General features: G+C 35.4%; 1 protein-coding gene across 2 annotated transcripts in view; it reads left to right on the top strand.

The window, feature by feature from the left end:
- Positions 1 to 17,831, top strand: part of LOC135682280 (uncharacterized) — a 28,541-nt gene extending 10,710 nt beyond the window's left edge. The window contains exons 2-3 of one of the 2 annotated variants that reach the window (XM_089113060.1): positions 4,875 to 5,593; positions 13,729 to 17,831. In XM_089113060.1, coding sequence (XP_088969186.1) covers positions 4,900 to 5,583 — 684 coding nt within the window. In that variant the 5' untranslated portion in view covers positions 4,875 to 4,899 and the 3' untranslated portion in view covers positions 5,584 to 5,593; positions 13,729 to 17,831. Of the gene's footprint in view, positions 1 to 4,438; positions 5,594 to 13,728 lie in introns of those variants that run through there. The other variant, XM_089113061.1, reaches the window with a different exon arrangement.
- The last annotated feature ends 1,629 nt before the right edge of the window (positions 17,832 to 19,460 follow it).

Here is a 19,460-nt window from a genome sequence, read left to right as displayed (position 1 = left end):
AGTATTTATTCAAGTTAGAAGACGAAGATATAGTAAAAAATCAAATTGCTGCTAAATCTCTTTCAAGCTGAGGAAACATTTCAATACTGGAGCTGAAATTAAAATAACTTTCCATTATAGCAGAGAAACAACAATTTAATACGGGAAATTTAAAAAGATTTCTTTCCCTAGTGAATTTTCAATTCCCAAAGGAAAATTTATATAATCATTTTGAACCAAAATCACTACTTTGCTATTCCCAAGCAAGATTACATTTTGATCCCATTGGGAAAGTCATCTGGCGAGTGACGTTTTAGCCTTTACTTTAATCGTATGCTTTAACGTATTAAATTTGCTTTGATCGAGAGAATACAACAATACAATATCGTTGATACAATGTCATATAAAACAACAATATCATTATTAAAATGGCCAGGAGTATCAGTACCAGGGCCCACGCCACAAGTTCCAATGTGAGGGGCCAAGTTCTACACATCAAATGTTCTACCAATAAATGCACAAATTTTTGCCAGTGCCAAGAACAATTTCTTCTAAACGCTTTGCTTGAAAAGGTAATATATAAAATGCAGTTCTGCTTGCCATGCAAGGGATAGATCACATAACTTTCGTGAAAACATCCTACTTTGTGTATCCCAACATTGGCATCTTTGTTTTCATTCTTTATCTCATGAATTCAAGCTATATTTAAATTTTAATGGCGTCCAAATTAAATTTGTTTAACTTCAGAGTGTCTAAGAAGGAAATAAAGACAATTCGAAGCTTGACTGAATTTGAGCCAGAAATACTGACAAAATGAAACAATTCTGACTGACAAAAATAATGATGTTAAATTCAACATGGCGCTGATCTCACCGGACTAAATGCGTTTGAAAGAAGGTGCTGGCAGTAGCCTTTGGAAGATTCCTCTCCTTAAGTAGATTAAAGAATGTTTACGATTTCGATTTTTAGCTTGTGCTTCGAAATCATAAGCCAAATCCTTCCTTATCTAGCCTTGCTTTTCTTAAGGCGCTTTCGAATAATCTCGATACAATTGATTCTCCTTAAATCTAAAGCCCGGGCTTGCCCCTTCATTCGGCCATTGAGCGCGCCGAGAGTTTTCCTCTACTCTATGCATCGTAGGATTAAGTTGACGTTAATTCCTTTTAATTGGCAGATAATTTAATCTTTGATTAATTGCAGAATTCGATAGAACCAATTTTGAAATTGGGGTCGTTTTCCTCATTGCGACTTTTCCTCTGCTTTTTGGTCACTATGTATAAGTTTTACGAAATCCAATCATTTTTAGAAAGCAGTTCTCTTCTGTCTGTAGGCTGTTCTTTTTACACGCTGTCGCCTCCTCGGGCACATCGAGAAAAGACAAGGTGTTAGAGAAAGATTTTGATAGAGAACAAGAAATTGTGACTGGATTTATCAAAAAATATTGACACAAAAACGATTCTTGCATTCAAAACCGAAGGAAAAGTTAACACATAACGTCAGTAGAAACGTTTTTGGAAACTGTTTCAGCTCTTCTTAATTAACAACTTTGAATGTGAAATAGAATATGAGAAAATTAGAGCAAAAGAACGGTGATTTTTGAAGATAAGCTCAATTTAGTGGGTCTCAAAGCTACGTAAATTTTTTTGAAATGCGTTGATAGCTTTTCTTTTGCGCTTTTATTTGTAAAGAAATCTTTTTCTCAAATCTGATAACATTGATGAAAGTATTCATAACCTTTAACGAATAACTCAAAGTTTTTGGATACAAAATTTTTTCGTCGTTGTTACACCAAATATACCTCCTTTTTTCTACTTACAGTAGAGGGGCTCTGTGAAATATTTGCTCGGATGGGAAATTTTCTGACACCAATCGCAATCAAAAACGCTCTTAAAATGTTTGTTAAAAACAATTCAAAGGTACAGTATCTGAAAATTATTGTATTAATGATACAAATGAAAATGATACATTTTTTACACATTGCTAATTCTTACACAACAAGGAAGAAGGACAGCTGGATCTTAATACCCTTGGCTTTTAGTAGAGTCAAAAGTGGAGATGCCTTATGCCAATTTTGATAAAGGTGTTACCTGTGAACATTGCCTATCTCGAGAAAGGCGCTAACTTCATAAAATTAGATGACTTAAATACTGTTGGCGCTAACTTAAATACTGTTGTCATTTTTATCGCCCGCAGGCACGTAAATATTGGGGGTGTGGGGGTGTGACACCCCCCAATCTTCTATCCAGTCGGAAACATTGAGGATAGTCGGAAAATTTAAAGCTGTTGGTAGAAAGCTAGGTTAATCGGGAAAAAATTTGAATCATTCGTGAAAACTGATGTTTTGACTCAAATGACCTTGTAAACTGTACCTCAAAGAGAAGCATAAGAAAAGTATTAGTTCATCAAAAAATAGTTGTTTGGTGAAAGGCAGTCCTAAAATAATGAGAGGCGACGCAATACAGAAAAACGAAGTTGGGTATGTAAATGCAAGTATTTTCAACTATATTCGTCGTAATGGACATAGTGTGATAATCATTCCTATATCAGTGACAAAGAATGAAAGAACACTTAGTCGCGTGAAAATTGTCAAGAACTTTCTCCATTCGAGATCGACCGATGAAAGACTTAACGACCTCATGATTCTTACTTGCGAGAAAAAGATTTTGGACAACGTAAATTTAGATAAGATAGTGGAGCAATGGGTAAGTCGTAGAAGGAGAAAAACACCTGATTTTGGAACTACGTATGTTTTGATGCACTAATTAAACTAACAGTCTTTATGCTCGATCTTCCAAATTTACGAAATCTAGAAACTTTATCATACAGCTGACTAATTATTTACGAGACAATTTATAAGGATTTGTTGGTAAAAAACTATTAAAGTTTAAGCCTTCATACAAAATTAGAATTGACCTTTGTCAGTCGGAAATTTTGAGCCCTTCAGCCCCCACCCCCCCCCCCCCCTTCCTCCCAGATATCGGCCAATTTACGTCCATAATCGCACGTCCCACATGCATGTTTGAGCTTTTTTAATCTGTTTTAAAAAAGTTATCTAAATTTGTGTTTTAAAATAGGACTTAATTTTGATTTCTAATGCGCAGAGCTACGAAAAACAAGTGGCTCGTCGTCTTGGGCTCACTAATACGTCTTTAAATAACGTGACAGCTCTTGAGATGCAAACTTAACTTGATTAAAAGCTGCGTACAAAATCCTTTAAGCCATTTTCCGCGACTGCTACCTGCGACAATAATGGCTCCATTTTTTAATTCACTTGATGCAAGTTTAACAAGGGATTTTGATCCGCATCGTCAGCAATTGAAACTCCACAGCTTCAAAAACCTTAGTATTGGAGAGTTCTTTAGAGCCTTTGAAAGAGACTGGGCAATAGTCTGCCGATGACGTGTTCCTCACATGATCAGGAATTCGTTTTTGTTTTCGATGACAAACATGCCTATTACTTGGCAGAAAACAGCACATCTCTGAAAACTGAAAATAAGAAATTGAAACACTTAAGAAATATCGACCGTAAAAAATTGAGTTGTTTTTACCAAAAAATATTATAGAACTCCACTTTGTAAATAATTTATCACTAAAACATTGTCTCTTTTTCTGTAGATACCTGTTTAGCAAGAAAAAAGGCAAGATTGCTTTGGAATTTTCATAAAAATCTTACAAATTCTGCCCAATTTGATCTTTTCCCTGCACTGCTTGGCAGAAAATGGAATTCGATCGTGATCATACCATTTTTGATGCCGCCTAAATTTGCAAAAACTATTTGGAGTATGTAAAAAACAATATAAATTGTGCAGAATGTTTTGTAGGGTGGCTTTTTCTTCAAAATCTTCCCTTATTAATATTCACAGGTCCTTTCAAAGCCCCTTTCGATTTGGCCTGAGCTCTTCTCAACGAGAGTGCTGCTTGCTTCAATGCATTTCAAACGGATCTCTCAACAGTTTACTTGTCGCAAAACGAATACGAGTATTGTTTTAATGGATTTAAGACCCTACAGCTTAATCTTTGGTTCTGGACTAAAGGATCAAAGGGCATGGATTAACTGAAAGCTGGATTGTTCGCATTTAAAAAGTAATTAAAATGTCTTTCGCAGAAGTAAACCAAATGGTTGGCCCGACAGAATTATCCATCCTAAACAAAACGTGCACAAATCAGTTGATTTGAGCATAAAATTTTGACAAGTTGTAAAACAACGTGCCCTAGAACACACGAGCAAGCAACTGCTTCAATCTCTCTTAGGAATGATGCAACTTTATTTCATTGCATTCAGAACTGTATCTTTGAGAACTGTATCTTTTCTGGAACGGCCTTTTGCACGGATCTCAGGTGCCAGCTATTGACTCAACATGATAAACTACAAATAAGCTTAGATACCCGATGCAAGCTATTTGCTACAAAGACTCCCCGTTGGATAAACCTCTGTACGAAATTCCTCCAGCGGGGAAATGCTTTAGTGCAGAAGAGAATAACTCTTAAGGGATGTTATCCTTGCTACTCAACCTTAATCGGCGCATGCGTTTGATGTGTGCTGGAGCATGTCCCTTTTGTGCAAGACAGCCAGGAACAAGTGGATTACTAGAGTTTAGGGAAATACTTCGCAGCTTGAATTTTTATACCCGAAAATCAATAATCAGTCGTTAGTTCTTTCTAAGATAAAGACTTAAATAACAAAGGGCAGTAATCGAATCATGCTATTGCCCTAGATGCTTAATCTCAAGCAGGGACACACTCTTGTGGTCTATGTGTGTATTTATAAAGAGCGATGTGGGCAGAAGACCATTCGAGCTGACATGGTTCTGAGCAACGCCCCTTCGTAATAGACAACAATCTAGCTATCTTTTACGAAAGCTTTTCTTCAATATTATTGTCCTTCGCGTTTTCAGGACAGAAGACAAAGATTCTCAAGATATGGATATACTGGCAGATTTCGACGATTTTAGTGCAGAATTGGAGCCACAGTTTGACATGGACGAATCCAGTCAGGCTAGTGATGATTTACCTTCGAAAAAGACGAAACAGACAAGAAGGAAACCACGTCGACGAAAGCGAATGCTGACAGGGGTAAGCAAGCAGAGACGAGCTGCAAATGAGCGAGAAAGAAGAAGATTGCAAATTATCAATAATGCATTTATTGGTTTAAAAGATCTTCTTCCACTTTTACCTGGAGAAGAGAACATATCGAAGATCGAGGTCGTAAAGCTGGCATCAAGGACAATTTTGCTTTTGCAGGAAATTCTGGACGAAGATGACCAGAAAAGAGAATCTGAGACTGAAGAATCTCGCAGCTCTTGTGGGTCATCGTACAGCTCACGGTCCTGCAGCTCAATCGACTCAATTGAGAGCTTCGAAACTAACACAGAGCTCGATTTGCAGGACAGTCATGACTTTTCGTATTTGCTATTTCCTTCAGATGACATGAAACTTGACCCGTTCGGAGACTCTATGGATACTGGTTTAAGCATACCATCGCCATGCATTTCCGACTCGTCATATACCTCTTCGTCGAAAGAAAGTTCAGAATTCCCCTTTATGGAAGACGATCCGATGAAGGACGATGTCTTTCAAAAAGGACCAACAATGTGCCTTTGGTGACAATAAAGAGGTTAGTTGATTTTAAAATATTGTCTTTGTTCCTTACTTTTATCTAAGCAATTATAGTTACGTCATTAATTACACCAGTAAAAAACATCTTCAAAGATCATTTCGTGCATGAGACGTTGTTTACATAATTAGTTTAGCAAAATACGAAGGAAGGTTTGCCAAATATCACTAAGATACCTGGGGATCTTTTTACCTCTTTTCAATATCTAACAAGAGGGAGGAGGCGACTAAACAAGATGTTACTCAGAGCAATGTCTTGAAATTCAATAGCATCAATGCTAAATTAATGGTGGCATTTGATTTACACATATGAAATAAACGATTCGGCGTTTCGCTTGAAAACTTTTTTTAATACTCTTAATCTTAAACCTCAATTTCCACAAAATATTTAAAAACAGTACATTCGTTGTCAGCTATAATTGAAAGTTAAAACATTGTTAGAAGTGATCGTGGATAGACATTTTTTTCATTGTTTTAATTATGTTTTGAAAACCCTTTGCGTGAGTGATCATTCAATATAAATCCCCTTAATCTTGGCACATTTTGTGCTTGAGCCCGAATAAAATTGTCTTGTTTTAGAAATCAATAATTTTTGAAAATTCCCTTCGCCATAAAACATCTCTCCCTGCATCCTAGTGGCAATCCCTTGATGGTATCAACAAATCCTTTATTTTTATTACAAAAACACTGCATCTGCAAATATTTAGTCGTTCGATCGGCTACAAAATCGCTGCGTTTAGTGTGATGTTTTTTCCCCTTGCAAACACGAGCAATGTTTTGCAATTTCTGGAAAGCACCGTCCGTTTGTTTTGCATTCCATTAAATCATAAACTTCTCAGAGCCACTTACCTCAGTCTAAACAGAAGCTAGGGAGGAGAGATCTGAATCAAGCATCGCATTCTTCGTGCGCCGTAAATAATTGTGAGTTGCGTTTTCAATGCGGAAAATCTCAAACCAATCAGCTGATCTTTTAACAATGCCGAAGTTTAGTGAAAGAACAATGTCTCTATAGACAATCTGAACACAATCCAGTTAGGGAACTGGTCAAAGAATGCCGTTATAGCCGTGCAAATCTTTACAACTCGTCTAGAAGTGAAGCTTTTTATACATCATGAGATCTGACAGTTTTCTTTTAATTTTGATATGCACCACACCTTCTTTAGTTAACCGAAACAATTTTCTTTCTGGTATATGTATTGGCGTATCAAATAAAATTTCATTAATTTTGAAAAGAAATACATTTTTCCATGGTCATGTAAGTAAATGCACAGGATTGGTTTATGATCATTCCATAATCCAATGTTTCTGCTAATTTGGCAATGAAAGCAGGCTTCCTTTAAGAAATTAGATATATGGTAGAGGGGTAATCACTCTTTATTACAGCATTCATCTTGCGGCTACCGTGGCTAAATGCAGCTCTTTCTACATGATTTTGCTAGGCCGTTTGAATGCTGTTTGATAATCTTGTACAACTCTTCGATTTACTATCAATGCTGGGAAAATTTCGAAGACTCGAAATTTAATTAGGCGTTTTACGACGGTTTTTCGGATGAATGAAGGCTTTATCCGTAACAAAAATGATTTCAATTTCATTGAAGCCTTCATTTAGGTTTTTTGCTTCATGGGTATTAAAAAATGCAATAAATGGAAGTTGTAAGAAAAAAGTTTTTGATTGAAAGACGATTTATTTTTGAATTTTATTGTACTTGTAAGTACAACGGTAATGCATGTCGAATCTAAGGAATTTTAGTAATGGTAGGTTCACATGATAGACACTGCCTTTACTGATTGGTCAAGGCATTACAAAAGAGACGTTGCATAGCAAATTTTTTTCATGTTCTCATAAAATCTTTACTAAACATACATAGGTTTACAAGACGATACCACAGGGAGCATGGGAATAAATAGCAAATAGCAACCCTGTGGCACTTTACATGTAAAACTGACATAAATAGAATTAGAAGATGCAGAATGTACGAAAAGAATAAAAAGAAACTATTTCTAGAACGAGGAGAGGAGAGAGGAAGTATGTTGTTTGTATCACCAATTTACTCAACACGTTTAGAGGCCTAGTTATATTTTAGCGTTGCAAAGCAGCCGTCCTATTCTATACACCAAACGCATATCACCAGTTGTAAAGACTCAGTACCTGATTGTCTCTGGTAATAAAAACTGCAGCAAATACAAGACTGAAATTTGCTTCATTGTGCATTCAGTTGTATTGCAATCCGAACAGATGTAATTTATAAAACCAACTATAGCATATTTCGAATGCTTTGATTGGCCAATGAAATGTCGGCCAGTCAATCATTCTACTGACAGTCATTCGTCAAATGAATTTTGGTTCGATCTCAAGTTAAGTCATCGCTGACATTTTGAGCATAATTGGTATCATGATAAAATAATGCATTATCTTTTCTTGATGGTAGAGAACTGAAGGTAGTTAAGGATCAATAAAGTTGAACTAAAGGGGGAATTGCCATGATTTAGCTTTCACAATATCAATATCAAGATTCGTTTTCTGCTAGGGAGGGGCAACTTCATCGAAGGCTCATTTGTTACGAATTTTCTTAAATAGCACTCATGTGGCGCTGAACAAAATACAGAAAAACGCAGTGACTCTCGCAGTCTCGACTTTTTTCTTGGCAGAGCAAACTTTTCTCCTTTTCTCCTTTTTCTTCTTTATTCGATTATTTTGAGGTTTGTTGAGAGCAAAATGCAACATAAGTTGCATTGTGAAAAATTTAAATTGTACTCTAAGAAGGTGAATATATGGGAATACAGCAATGTGATGTTTTAATTGTTAAAGAAAAATGTGCTGGGTATCAGCATTATATTATTACTTTAATAGTATTTTATTCAATCACAGTTTTCAGGTGCTATCAATCGCTATGCTCAGTGACATGGTGCAAACGCCGTGATAAATATACCATGTAATTTGCTCCTCCTCATTTCCATTGAAACTCGAAAGCAACAATCTGTGTAATGGCGGAGAAATGCACTGCATGCTAGAAAGCAGTGCGTAGCTTAGTACAATACCATTTTCAGCAAACCATATTTTCTTTATATTCAAGTTGCAGGGCTATGTTTATCAATGTAACTCATACGAATCAAACATTGTAAGTCGCTTGATAAAAATTTGAATCCGAGAATACGACAAAGACAGGTTTTTTTCATCAAAGCAGATGAAACAGACATTTCAAATATTTCGTTTCTTGTTGAAATCCAACCTGAAAAATAACTCACGTTATCATTTCCAATAAATCATAACAGTGGATACTTTTTACCGGTTTTTAGAAAGAACACCAAACTTCCAGGTCACTGCTTGCATCTCGTGACAAGTAAATCTTGTATATTCAACATTTCACAATCCAAGAAACAACGAAATTGTTTTCAAACAAGATTGAAAGAGAGATTCCAAGGAAAACTGGCCTGTAACAAGCGAACTATTTTTAACAAAATTGTGAAAACTTCTACGTCACGAAGCAGTTATTGTTTTGCAAACAGTGGTTAAATCTAGTTGATAAGAAGAAATGATTATTGATTAACAACATAGTAACAAAGATTGAGCCTTGTAGAATGCGGTTTCTCTCTACATCGCTATAAAAGAGACAAAGACTTTTAGTTTGTATTTCTTATAAATATTAATGGCTAACACAAACTATATAGCTTTCATGTTTCAAAATATTCGGGATTTGAATTGAAAATCCTAACAGTCTTAAATGCGGAGGAAGTTGTAAACAAATTATAACATGATATGTTTATAGTGATATCTCTAAAAGAAATTTCTATGGGAGGTGCTAGCTTTTATTTTCTTGATTGATTTTAAGATCTTTATTTATCTATGGAATTTGATGACCGTATGATGTTATTTGTGCGGAATTTGCGATATTTTTACCAAGCAAAAATCCTGGGGCTAGGCTCTCATTGAACGATGATTTCAAAAAATGTTAATATGGGCTTCAGAATAGCAATAATCCAAAAGCTCCAGTTTACAAAATCGAATTATGATCATTGCGATAAGCTTCTAGTGTACCAAGTATCAAGCTGCTTAAAGATAACGGGAGATGTTTTAAAACGTTCATTATCATTGATATATCCCGTTGGAGGTAACAATTGGCCTTTACGTTTTCAATTATAGTAGATTTGCAGAGTGCTTATGTCCTTCCTGGTAGGTGATTATGCCCCATGAGAGATCAAAAAATGACGCACACAATGAATGCTACACCAAATATTCAATAGAACAATAGATCACTGCTACCTTCCACTATCGAATCAAAATCAAGTTGAGCGCCCTTGGGCAACAGTCCTGAGGCTGTGGTGGTCGCATTTCGACAACAGCTTCCGTGTTTTGGTTGATTTCAGCCGAAGCCATTGCAAAGCTACCGAAGCCATTGAAAAGCTACCGAAGCCATTGAAAAGCTACCGAAGACATTGGTTTTCCTTTTAGAATAATTTGATGCCTGTACCATAGCTAAACAAAAAGTACAACATCATAAGAAGAGAAATGAATTGGTAATATCAAAAAGAGCACAGAACAGCAGCACAATAACAAAATGTTACGTGTTCAGGACTCCAGATAGTTTGTTGGGAGCAAGGGTCAATTTTTCATGGTTTATCACTTAAAAAACCTAAGATCGTAAAGACAACAAGATCACTATTTCCATTGTAGTAAAGATAAAAGTTCCCGAAATAAAATTTACAATTTGCCGTCTTGGATGAGAGTTGAGCGATAGAAAGACATGTGAAACCAAGAATATACCAGCATTTAAGATTTTCTCCGTTCACCATTTAGCACTTTTAAGCATAGCTGAATCGTCTGTTTTCCAAAGAAATTAAAAAAAGACAAAATGACATTGCCTAAGTTCTCGTTTTCACTTATCGCTCAATTGAAATGGATTGCTTGCATGTTCTCGCTCTTTGACTTATAATAAAAAAGATGATACGACCTAATACTCTAGTAGGAGACTTAGCTACTTCTCAACTCTCAAAAAGAGATTTGGTGTAATTCTTATTCTTTCACATTCGTCTTTGGCGAAATTTCTGCTTCAAGAAATTTACGATTTCCATCATCAACTTTTTCAGGTCACTTTGGTAAATAGCTTTAGGGAGGTGGTTTGTTTAAAATTGAATCTATGCTATTTTCAAAACATGGTAGGAATGTCTCTTTCTCAAAAGTTGTACAATCACTGCCAAAATCACTTGAAACACCCAACACTTTGCGCTGTGCTTTTCTATTTTTCATTTGTTTTCCCGAATACTACTATTTTCGTCCCCCTTTCCCCCAAAACAATGTTGAAAGTATAGAAAAATATCAAACAATCCACAAGAAAAAGCGTACTCCATAACCCCTTTCTTTTTTCTATAGAAAATCAACATTGTTCTTAGGAGTAGAGGAGGATGACTGAATTTGCCTTTGAAATCCTAGGTTAGTGTTCCAGGACTTTTGGCAGTGATTTTACTTGTTTTTAGAAGTGTTTCCCATGGCCTGCTAGGACACCTGTTGGTTTTCTCTCAACTCGCTCGGAGATGTAGTGTACCATGTCAAAATACCCCGTCGATTCTGACAAGAAAGATTGAATGCTGCAATTACAAAAGATCTTCAATTTGATCAAGTGTCTGAGTAACAACACAAGCTTCCAGTGTGGCATAGACAATACAGAATCTTTTCCCACTGTCAAAAAAGATTTAGTGTTTATTGTTGGGAGCTTCATGCATAGTTTTGCTGAAAAATTTTTCACTGTTTTGAAAATATGTTGTTTAGCAAAGAAAGATTGCTTATTTGTCAAAACCCAGCATTTCAAAGTTGTTGTTTTCTTGCAAACGCAACGTATTCAATGCTTGGGCGTTTATTGCCCAATGAAAACTTTAATCGTTTTAATTCGTTCTGGTCATCGAAATGCGATTGCTTATGCACGATGAGGCAGCTTTACGAAAGTTGTGATACCATACGAATGTCTTAATAGCAAATCGGTTTATTTCTATGGGTGTGTTAATCTTGAATCGCTAGGATATACCTTAATACCTGTTATTCAGCACTCATCTTTAATACCTGCTGCCTAATAAACCGTCTTCGTTTTAAAATTATTCTACAAAGTCAATAAATTAGAATAAATCAACTTTCGTAAAGCTCTTTTGTGCCTGCTTTTACTCAGCACAATTATTCAAAAAATAATACCAACCGCCTTCGCCTCATTTCCATTTTCTTTTTTCATGTAAAACTTCTTCTCCTTTCCTCATTTTGGTAAAAACTGGCCTAGAGCGACTTTCCGATCCCTCGATATTACCACAATTCATAAATATTTAATAAATCACATTTAAACATGATATTTATCTATTTCACAAACATCAAATACTCTTGCAAAAATACATAGACTTATCTGATTAATCAAATTTAGAAGAAAATGTTTTCATGAGTAAACAATTTTGCTATCACTTTCGTTTCTACTTTTTAGATCTTGCTTTTAATTGACAATAACATATGCCAATCGAAAACTACATTTATATGTCAATAAATGAACAAATATTCCTTCATATTTCTTTTAAAAACAAAAGTTCTGCTAAAGAAAGAACTCACAGTTATATCTTAATGATGGAAACATAACTGTGCTTCGTTCCTTTGCGGCATCTCTCACAGACGGCACTCCCTTTGCGATAAAAACGACTTGGCCATTGTGAAATATGTTTGTTTTTGTTCAACAAAGAGCTATATGAAATTAGGGCCACCCATTCTTAACTGGCCTTAGTATCTAAACAGTTGTAATAGGAAAATGAACTCAAGAAGGAAGGACTTTCATTAGTTGCGCGCCCAAGATAAGGCACTTTTGTCTGTTTAGAAATTGCAGTTATTCTTTTTTATAAACAAACTGAGACAAAATATGACAAGATTATGGATTGATTTAAAATCAATCAGGGATTATTAATGCAAAAAATTTCATATGACCGAATTAGGTGACCGCTGCACCTTGTGGTCAATCTTTTCCCATAATTTTCAGACAACTAAAGACGTTTTTCAGAGAGCCACCCAAATTAAAAGTTATACTTAATGGAATTTACTGTTCATTATTTCATGCCTCGGTCGATAATTCAATTAAGGGCAAAATGCTTGATTGATCGAAGTTATTTGAGATCTACAAGTCTTTCTGTTGCAAATAATTGATCGCCGGCATGCAACATTTATAATTTCTCTAAACAGAGTAAAGAGACGCTGGCAACATCCCAACTTAACACACATAACTGTATTATTAAATAATAGAAAACGACAAAGTCAATAATATATCATGAAGATTTTTCCACGGGGCTTATCACAGAAGAAAAAATGCTAGTAACTTTTCTGAATAATTTAAAAGTTGTTTGTTTCAAGAGGTAATTTTAACTTTAAACTGACGTCATTGTTGCTCTCAATATTTACCAAAATGGAAATGGCAGAATAATCTATTGCTGCAGTTATTACTTAATAAAGTTTTTATCAGTTCAAATCTTGCATATCTTTGCATTAACGAAACCCCACTCAGTGAAGCCGTTATTTCTTATCTTCGTTAGAGAATTACACAGCTTGTATCGTCTTAAGAAGACTGAAAAATGCAAATTATATGATTACACTTGGACATAAAGATATTGCTTTTTATTGCCTAGCTGCTTAGACTGGTGCTTGGTTAGGCATTTGTAATCTATAGGTGCATCTAAGCCCGGAGCAGATAAGCTATGGAATCGAATATTGAATCACACCACAATTGCTGCAATTTCAACTTGTGTTGTATCAAATTGACTTAAGTCGCTGTTATTCATAGTCACAGAAGCCAGGCTAATGTGAAAACTTTCTAACTCTCTTGTTTTTGTCAGCAGCTTTTTTATTTGAATTTTTGTCGTAATTAAGATGTATGCTTTTTTGCCATAGCCTTTAGGGTAGCCATATTCCTTGGCCACAGTTTGCAATGTTGTAAATTTCTATCCTGAATAGATTCTTTCGTCTTAATAAGATTTTCTATTTAATAGAAACTTTGCAGCGATAATAAAACCTGACATCGTCAAATTTTCATTGCTAGGGACCAACGCAGCCCTTTCTTCTGCCGACTTGTGCAGATAGAGCCATCTTTGATTTTGAAGTGATCTTGATGTTTGGTTTTTTTACTTTAGGTAATGCAAGATTCCAGTCAATGATAAAAGAACCATTTTCGACTGAAATGATGAATGAGGTAAAGTTTGAAATGTGACTTTCGTTTGTAGCTAATTGTAAAATTATTTTAGAAAAAAACTCTATAGTAGGCCTGTATTTTACTGCATTTGTTTGTACATGTGTTTACAAAAATATTTTGACGAGTAATTTACGATGCTTTTGTTGCGTAATCAGTTTTAATGCCATCGCAGTTGAATTAATCGTCTAGACAAGTCGGGTCCACCACATCCACTAACAGAAGACAATTTCAATCTCCTCTGCTTTCCTTTATTTTTCAAAACATGATATTGCAGATCTATACCATAATAGCTCACTTTTAGGCCAAGCAGGCATTTCTTGTTGGGTGTATCAGAGTTTTTTGCCATTTGCTTCGCGTACAAAAGACATCGTTACTGGTAATGCATACCCTAAAATGTTTATTGCCACTTATTATAAGTCCAGTTTCTAGGGGTCCACCAGGGCCGATTGCCCGATAATGTTTCTAAGAATTGACTTAGCCAATCACTTTGCAGAATTTCAATACAAGAAAAAGTCATGCCTATTGCACCCCTGTTATTAGGTCTCGCAGAAGGAAAACCAACTGACAATTATTTACTGTTACCGCGTGAGATTTTTAGTGCTAAAGTCATTGTTTCAAGGCTTAGAATTGACAGCCAGTTTAAAAAATTTGCGTGGAAGTTTGCTTTGGTTAATCATTGAGTGATACCACGGTAGATCAGTGAGCTGGACAACTAATAGAGTTAGAAGATAGAATTCAGTTTAATGTACGATTAACGCTCATAAGCAAATAAATGACATCAGTGCCTAAAGACTTCTTGTCAGGTATATATTGCTAAGCATCTTTGCACGACTGGCTGTAATTGGATGGGAGATATAACCCTCCTAGTATCGTCTAGTGCCACGATTTTGACGAAGAGCACTAATCAGATCATTTCAAAAGATAAATAAACTTTGGATTGCAAATAATGGAAGACATCGAAATTGAATAAAAGGTGTTTTATTCAAAATGGTTTGGTGTAGAATATCGTCAGTCTATTGATTGTCTACCGTACTGGGAAAGTGAAACTTAGGCGTGTTAGTCATCGTGCTTTAAGAAGTTAAGCCGATTTGTACAGAACTTCCACTTAATGCAAGATTTAATCTAGACCAAATATTTTTGGATGTAGAATGTCTGAGAAAGTCTTCAAAGAACCAAACTCCAATGCACTTTAGATTAAGTGGGTTCTTGTAAATCGCGTCAGGCGATGCTAATAGTGATAAGAGTTTTTGATTAAATGTCACAAAAACGGAACAAAATTTTCAAGTTCTACATTAAAGCGGTAGGTAATTTGCATAAACCGCCACGAAGGATTTACAAGAAATGTATCAATCACTGAGAGATTCTTCTTTGGAGTCATGTAGCATTGAAAATTTATTAATCATGTAGCATTGAAAATTTCCAGACAGAAATTAGCATTTTTTGCATTAGACTATGAACATTAACAGGATATCGCTACGTCATCACTGAATGTTGATAGTCTTGTGGCAATTAGGTCCTGTAATGTTCGGTCGTCATGTTACCTTGTAAAAAATTCAACGAGAACGATCCAGTTCATGTGAGTGATATAGTCTTTGAGAGACCATATCTTACCTAGGATGATTGCAGGTTAACTGAAGCCTTTCAGCCTTTGCTCACTGTCTCGTTCCCCCACCTCTAGCACCTCAATAAATGCCAATAGTCTGGGCATTCGACACTAGGCCTCACTCACACTAACTATTATCCCCACTTTGTGTTTATGAAATATCATTCTATTGAAAAACAAACTGTCTGGTTTTAGGTTCAGTTTCAAATCATTTCAGTTGCCCAAAATTAATTAAGTCCGATGAGGAATCCTCTTAAATGCGATAGCAACGTTTATCACAAGCATATATGTTAAAGCTTTAAAATCCACGTTTTTCTAATTAGGTCGATTTGCCTGCTAGCGTTTGAAAGTTCCACGTAAGATTAAATCTTGTCAAAACAAAAAAGTAGTTTATAGCTTAAAAATTGTTGCAGGCAAGTTTGACATCGAATTTCATTCTAATTAAAAGATTTTGATAAAAAAAGTGTTGATTTATTGAAAATCATTATCTCAATTAGGTCGTCTGTGTCTTAACTTTCTATTAAACACGGCGCAAAATATGTCAAAGCAGAGTGTTACCGTTCCATTTAGAACTATTTCTATTGCTGTAAATTCCAGGAAGAATGGCTTTATCTTCCAGGAAGAATGGCTTTATCTTCCAGGAAGATACCTTTATAAAGCAAATATGCATTTTTGTGATGTCACTAGAGAAATCTCTATTACCCTCGTGTGACTTCCTCTATCTCTTGTGAGTTCAAAGGAATCAAAACTGGTTATACAAATTTGAATTCTATAATTCTTCTTCAACATTATTTAATATTAATCACCAGGTTCAGTGTTGCCTATTATTTTTCACAACGGTGACATATTTCATTCTGCTGCAGTGTGCGTGGCGTGTAAAAAGTAAAGATTGTCACAAAATTTGCTTATTGTGACTTTTTGTATATTAGTTAGTTTTGTATAAGTTTCTTAGAACCTGTAATAAAGATATAGTTCGTTTAATTTTTAGAAACGTTGTTTTGTCGTGGCATCGTTGTGTTTTATACAGAGTAAGTTTCTAAAATATTTGCAAACAGCGTGCACAGTATTTTAAAAGAATATGTTGGTGAAAATGAGAGCATAATTATGTTAAGAAAATTCGGACGAGCCAATCTTTTGAGACAAATTAACCATATTAGGATTTCAATTTTGAACGAGTTTGATTTTCTTAGCAATTATGCTTGCCTTTGTCACGTTTTCTAACGACAATTTGTGGTTCTTAGTTTTATAAAATATTTAGATTAAAAAAACCTCAGTTGACGTGTTTAAGAACCATTTTTTTTAGAGATAAAGCTTATTTTATGCGAATAGTTAGTCCATCCCAACATTGTCAGCAATTTGTCACCGAAAGTAATGTCATTCGAAGTTATAATCAAAATATATGTACTGTGAAGTTCATTAGATTAACGTTATGAGAAAATGTACGATAGAGTTACTTTTGTGCTGCAGATAGGCCGCAACATATAGTACAATTAACAAGAAATGAATGAATTTGCCATTCGTTTCTGTGGCATTCGTATTAGTTGTGTCGAGCACAACCGCAAAAGCAATCTATATTACCCAGCTTGATTGCTAATGCTATTTGAATCAAGAAGTGCCTAAATGTGGCATAATTCTGTGAAAATGCGAACAATCGCCCACCCCCTCCAAGCTTTCCTCTTCATGGCTATAAAACAATGTTTTTGCAAAGATATCCTAATTCCTCTTTTCTCGTGTATTGACAGATCATTCTCAACTTCGCGCATTTGTCAATTTTTACCGGTGCAAAAATAAGCTGCAACTATTTTGCCTAGAATTTAACTATAACTATCTCATTGTTTAGCGGACACTAAAATGGCTTATTTTTTACAAGGCCTAAATTTAAAAATAGCACCTAATATTGTAAGAACTTTCATCAAAACATATACTCAATGAATCAGCTAAAAAAATTTTCCTCCCACTTTTATTACCATTTAGGAAAATCAATACCTGAAGATTCCTTAAAAATTTTCAAATTTTCCGTACTTTTTATTTGATATGTTGTTGGTTCTATCGAATCCTCCAATACACCATTCCCTTGTGATCACTCTATTTTTTCCTACCAAGTCGTCCCGTGTGATGGTTCTGTTATCTCCCCGTATCAAGTCCAACACATGCATAAGCAGAGAAAATCTTTTGCTTCTTAAACATCTCTAACTTGCGTGCAGGATCATTTAATTGATGGGTATCTGCTTAGTAGGAAATAGTATTTGGAATTTTATATGCTGGGGTGTTGAACGTATTTGAATAGGATGCTTGGGTTGATATTTTATATATTGCGTAGCCTAACAACGAAGCAAATGGAATTAAGAATCTTTACTATGTTTTGCATTCGTGTTGGTTTGGAATGATAGCAGTACCCAACGAGATTTTGTACAGATTCACATATGATGGGTTTTGTAAAATGTGACTTTTTATTGTGTTTTAATAACTTTTTGACAATGCAAAGAAAGGCACGAACTTTATTGGACGTTAGGTGGACTAAGCTCCCAATGCTGATGGCTTTAAGAAGTCTTTATTTTCACAAACGGTGCCACGAAATGAAACCTGGGGGGAGAAGAATACAGTTTAGTGACATAGGAGGACCCACCAGTTGGGTCCGACGCGCAAAAATATTTTTGAATTAAGCCATCTAGAGTGGCTAAAAATGCATCTCCGATCTAAAATTTAACAAAACAATATACCGCTCAAAATAGACAATTCGACGATTCTCAGAAAAGAAATTGATTATTGGTTTTTAGAAAAGATGTGGAAGGGAAGAGGAGGGAAGAGGAGGGAAGAGGAGAGAAGAGGAGGGAGGGGGAGGGAAGGGGAGGGAAGGGGAGGGAAGGGGAGGAGAGGGGAGGGGAGGGAAGGGAAGGGGAGGGAAGGAGAGGGAAGGGGAGGGAAGGGGAGGGAAGGGGAGGGTCATGCTAAAACTCTGGTGACAGATGTTGGGGAAAAAGGTGACCTTTGGCTCAGAGTGTACATCGATGTGAATAACAAGAAGCTGTTGTATTGATTGAGAGAATTTTACTTCCTCAACAAAAATATGCATTATCTTTGTTACGAGTATCTTCATTAGGCCATGTTTACACAGCCAAAATGCAGACATTGCAAGGGTACAGAAAGTTATCTACAGAATTTATGCAAATAATAGTCAAATAATAGAAATGAACATAAACAAGTTAGTAAATAGATAAAATAAAATCAACTAGTATATAAAGAGTCTATTTTCATTTTAGTTCATACTCTGTTTTCAAAAATAAGAAAAAAGACGGTCAAAAAATCACTGAAAAAGTTTTCCCAGAACCCATCCACCACCCCTCAACCCCCCCCCTCAACCCCACCTCAACCCCCCCCCCAACCCAGAGTCGTATTCTATCTAAATTTTTTAGAATTGAAGACGCTCCTAGTAATACATGATCGTGTTCAAATGTCTTCTTTTTATTGAAGACTTTTGGAATCACTCTCCTCGTCTACGAAATTTAAGATTGGAATGGATTCTCTTCATGGACTTTTTAGAAAGCGTTTTCAAAGTGAGACACCTTAATGCAAAAGAGGCATCCCGTGCCCTACAAACAAACACTTAGCCTTTGGTTTTGAAAAGTGGGGGCTGGTGCTCCAATGTTCCCAGTTTCTACCTCTGTCTTTGTTTGCCAAGTTGTAGGAATTTGCTTTGAAATGTTTCCCTAAAAATGATTAGCTACTAAACATTGATTTGTAAGCAAATGTTTTCTGATTCTTTAAAAAGATTCTTTCTTTTGGTTCTTTCCCAACATAATCTCTAACAACAAGGTTAAACTATTACCCCGCTTAAATGCGCATGCGCTTATAAACGGAAATTAATGATTTTGTCACTTATCAGGGGGTAGGAAAATTTGATTCAGATGCAGACGTGTGAATCAATAAAAAATGAAAATTTTTAACAATAAAATTACACGAGTAATGTTTCAACAATAGAATTATAATATAATACAATAGAATTTCAATAATATATAATTTTACAGTTATTCAATGTCAGCTTCCTCAGGATCAAAGTTATTATCAGTGAT

Source organism: Rhopilema esculentum, chromosome 16 (genome assembly GCF_057945365.1).
Source record: "Rhopilema esculentum isolate cy_ngs chromosome 16, ASM5794536v1, whole genome shotgun sequence".
Classification (NCBI taxonomy): Eukaryota; Metazoa; Cnidaria; class Scyphozoa; order Rhizostomeae; family Rhizostomatidae; genus Rhopilema; species Rhopilema esculentum.
Note: the sequence above shows the minus strand (reverse complement) of the source record. Positions and strands in the feature narration are given on the sequence as shown.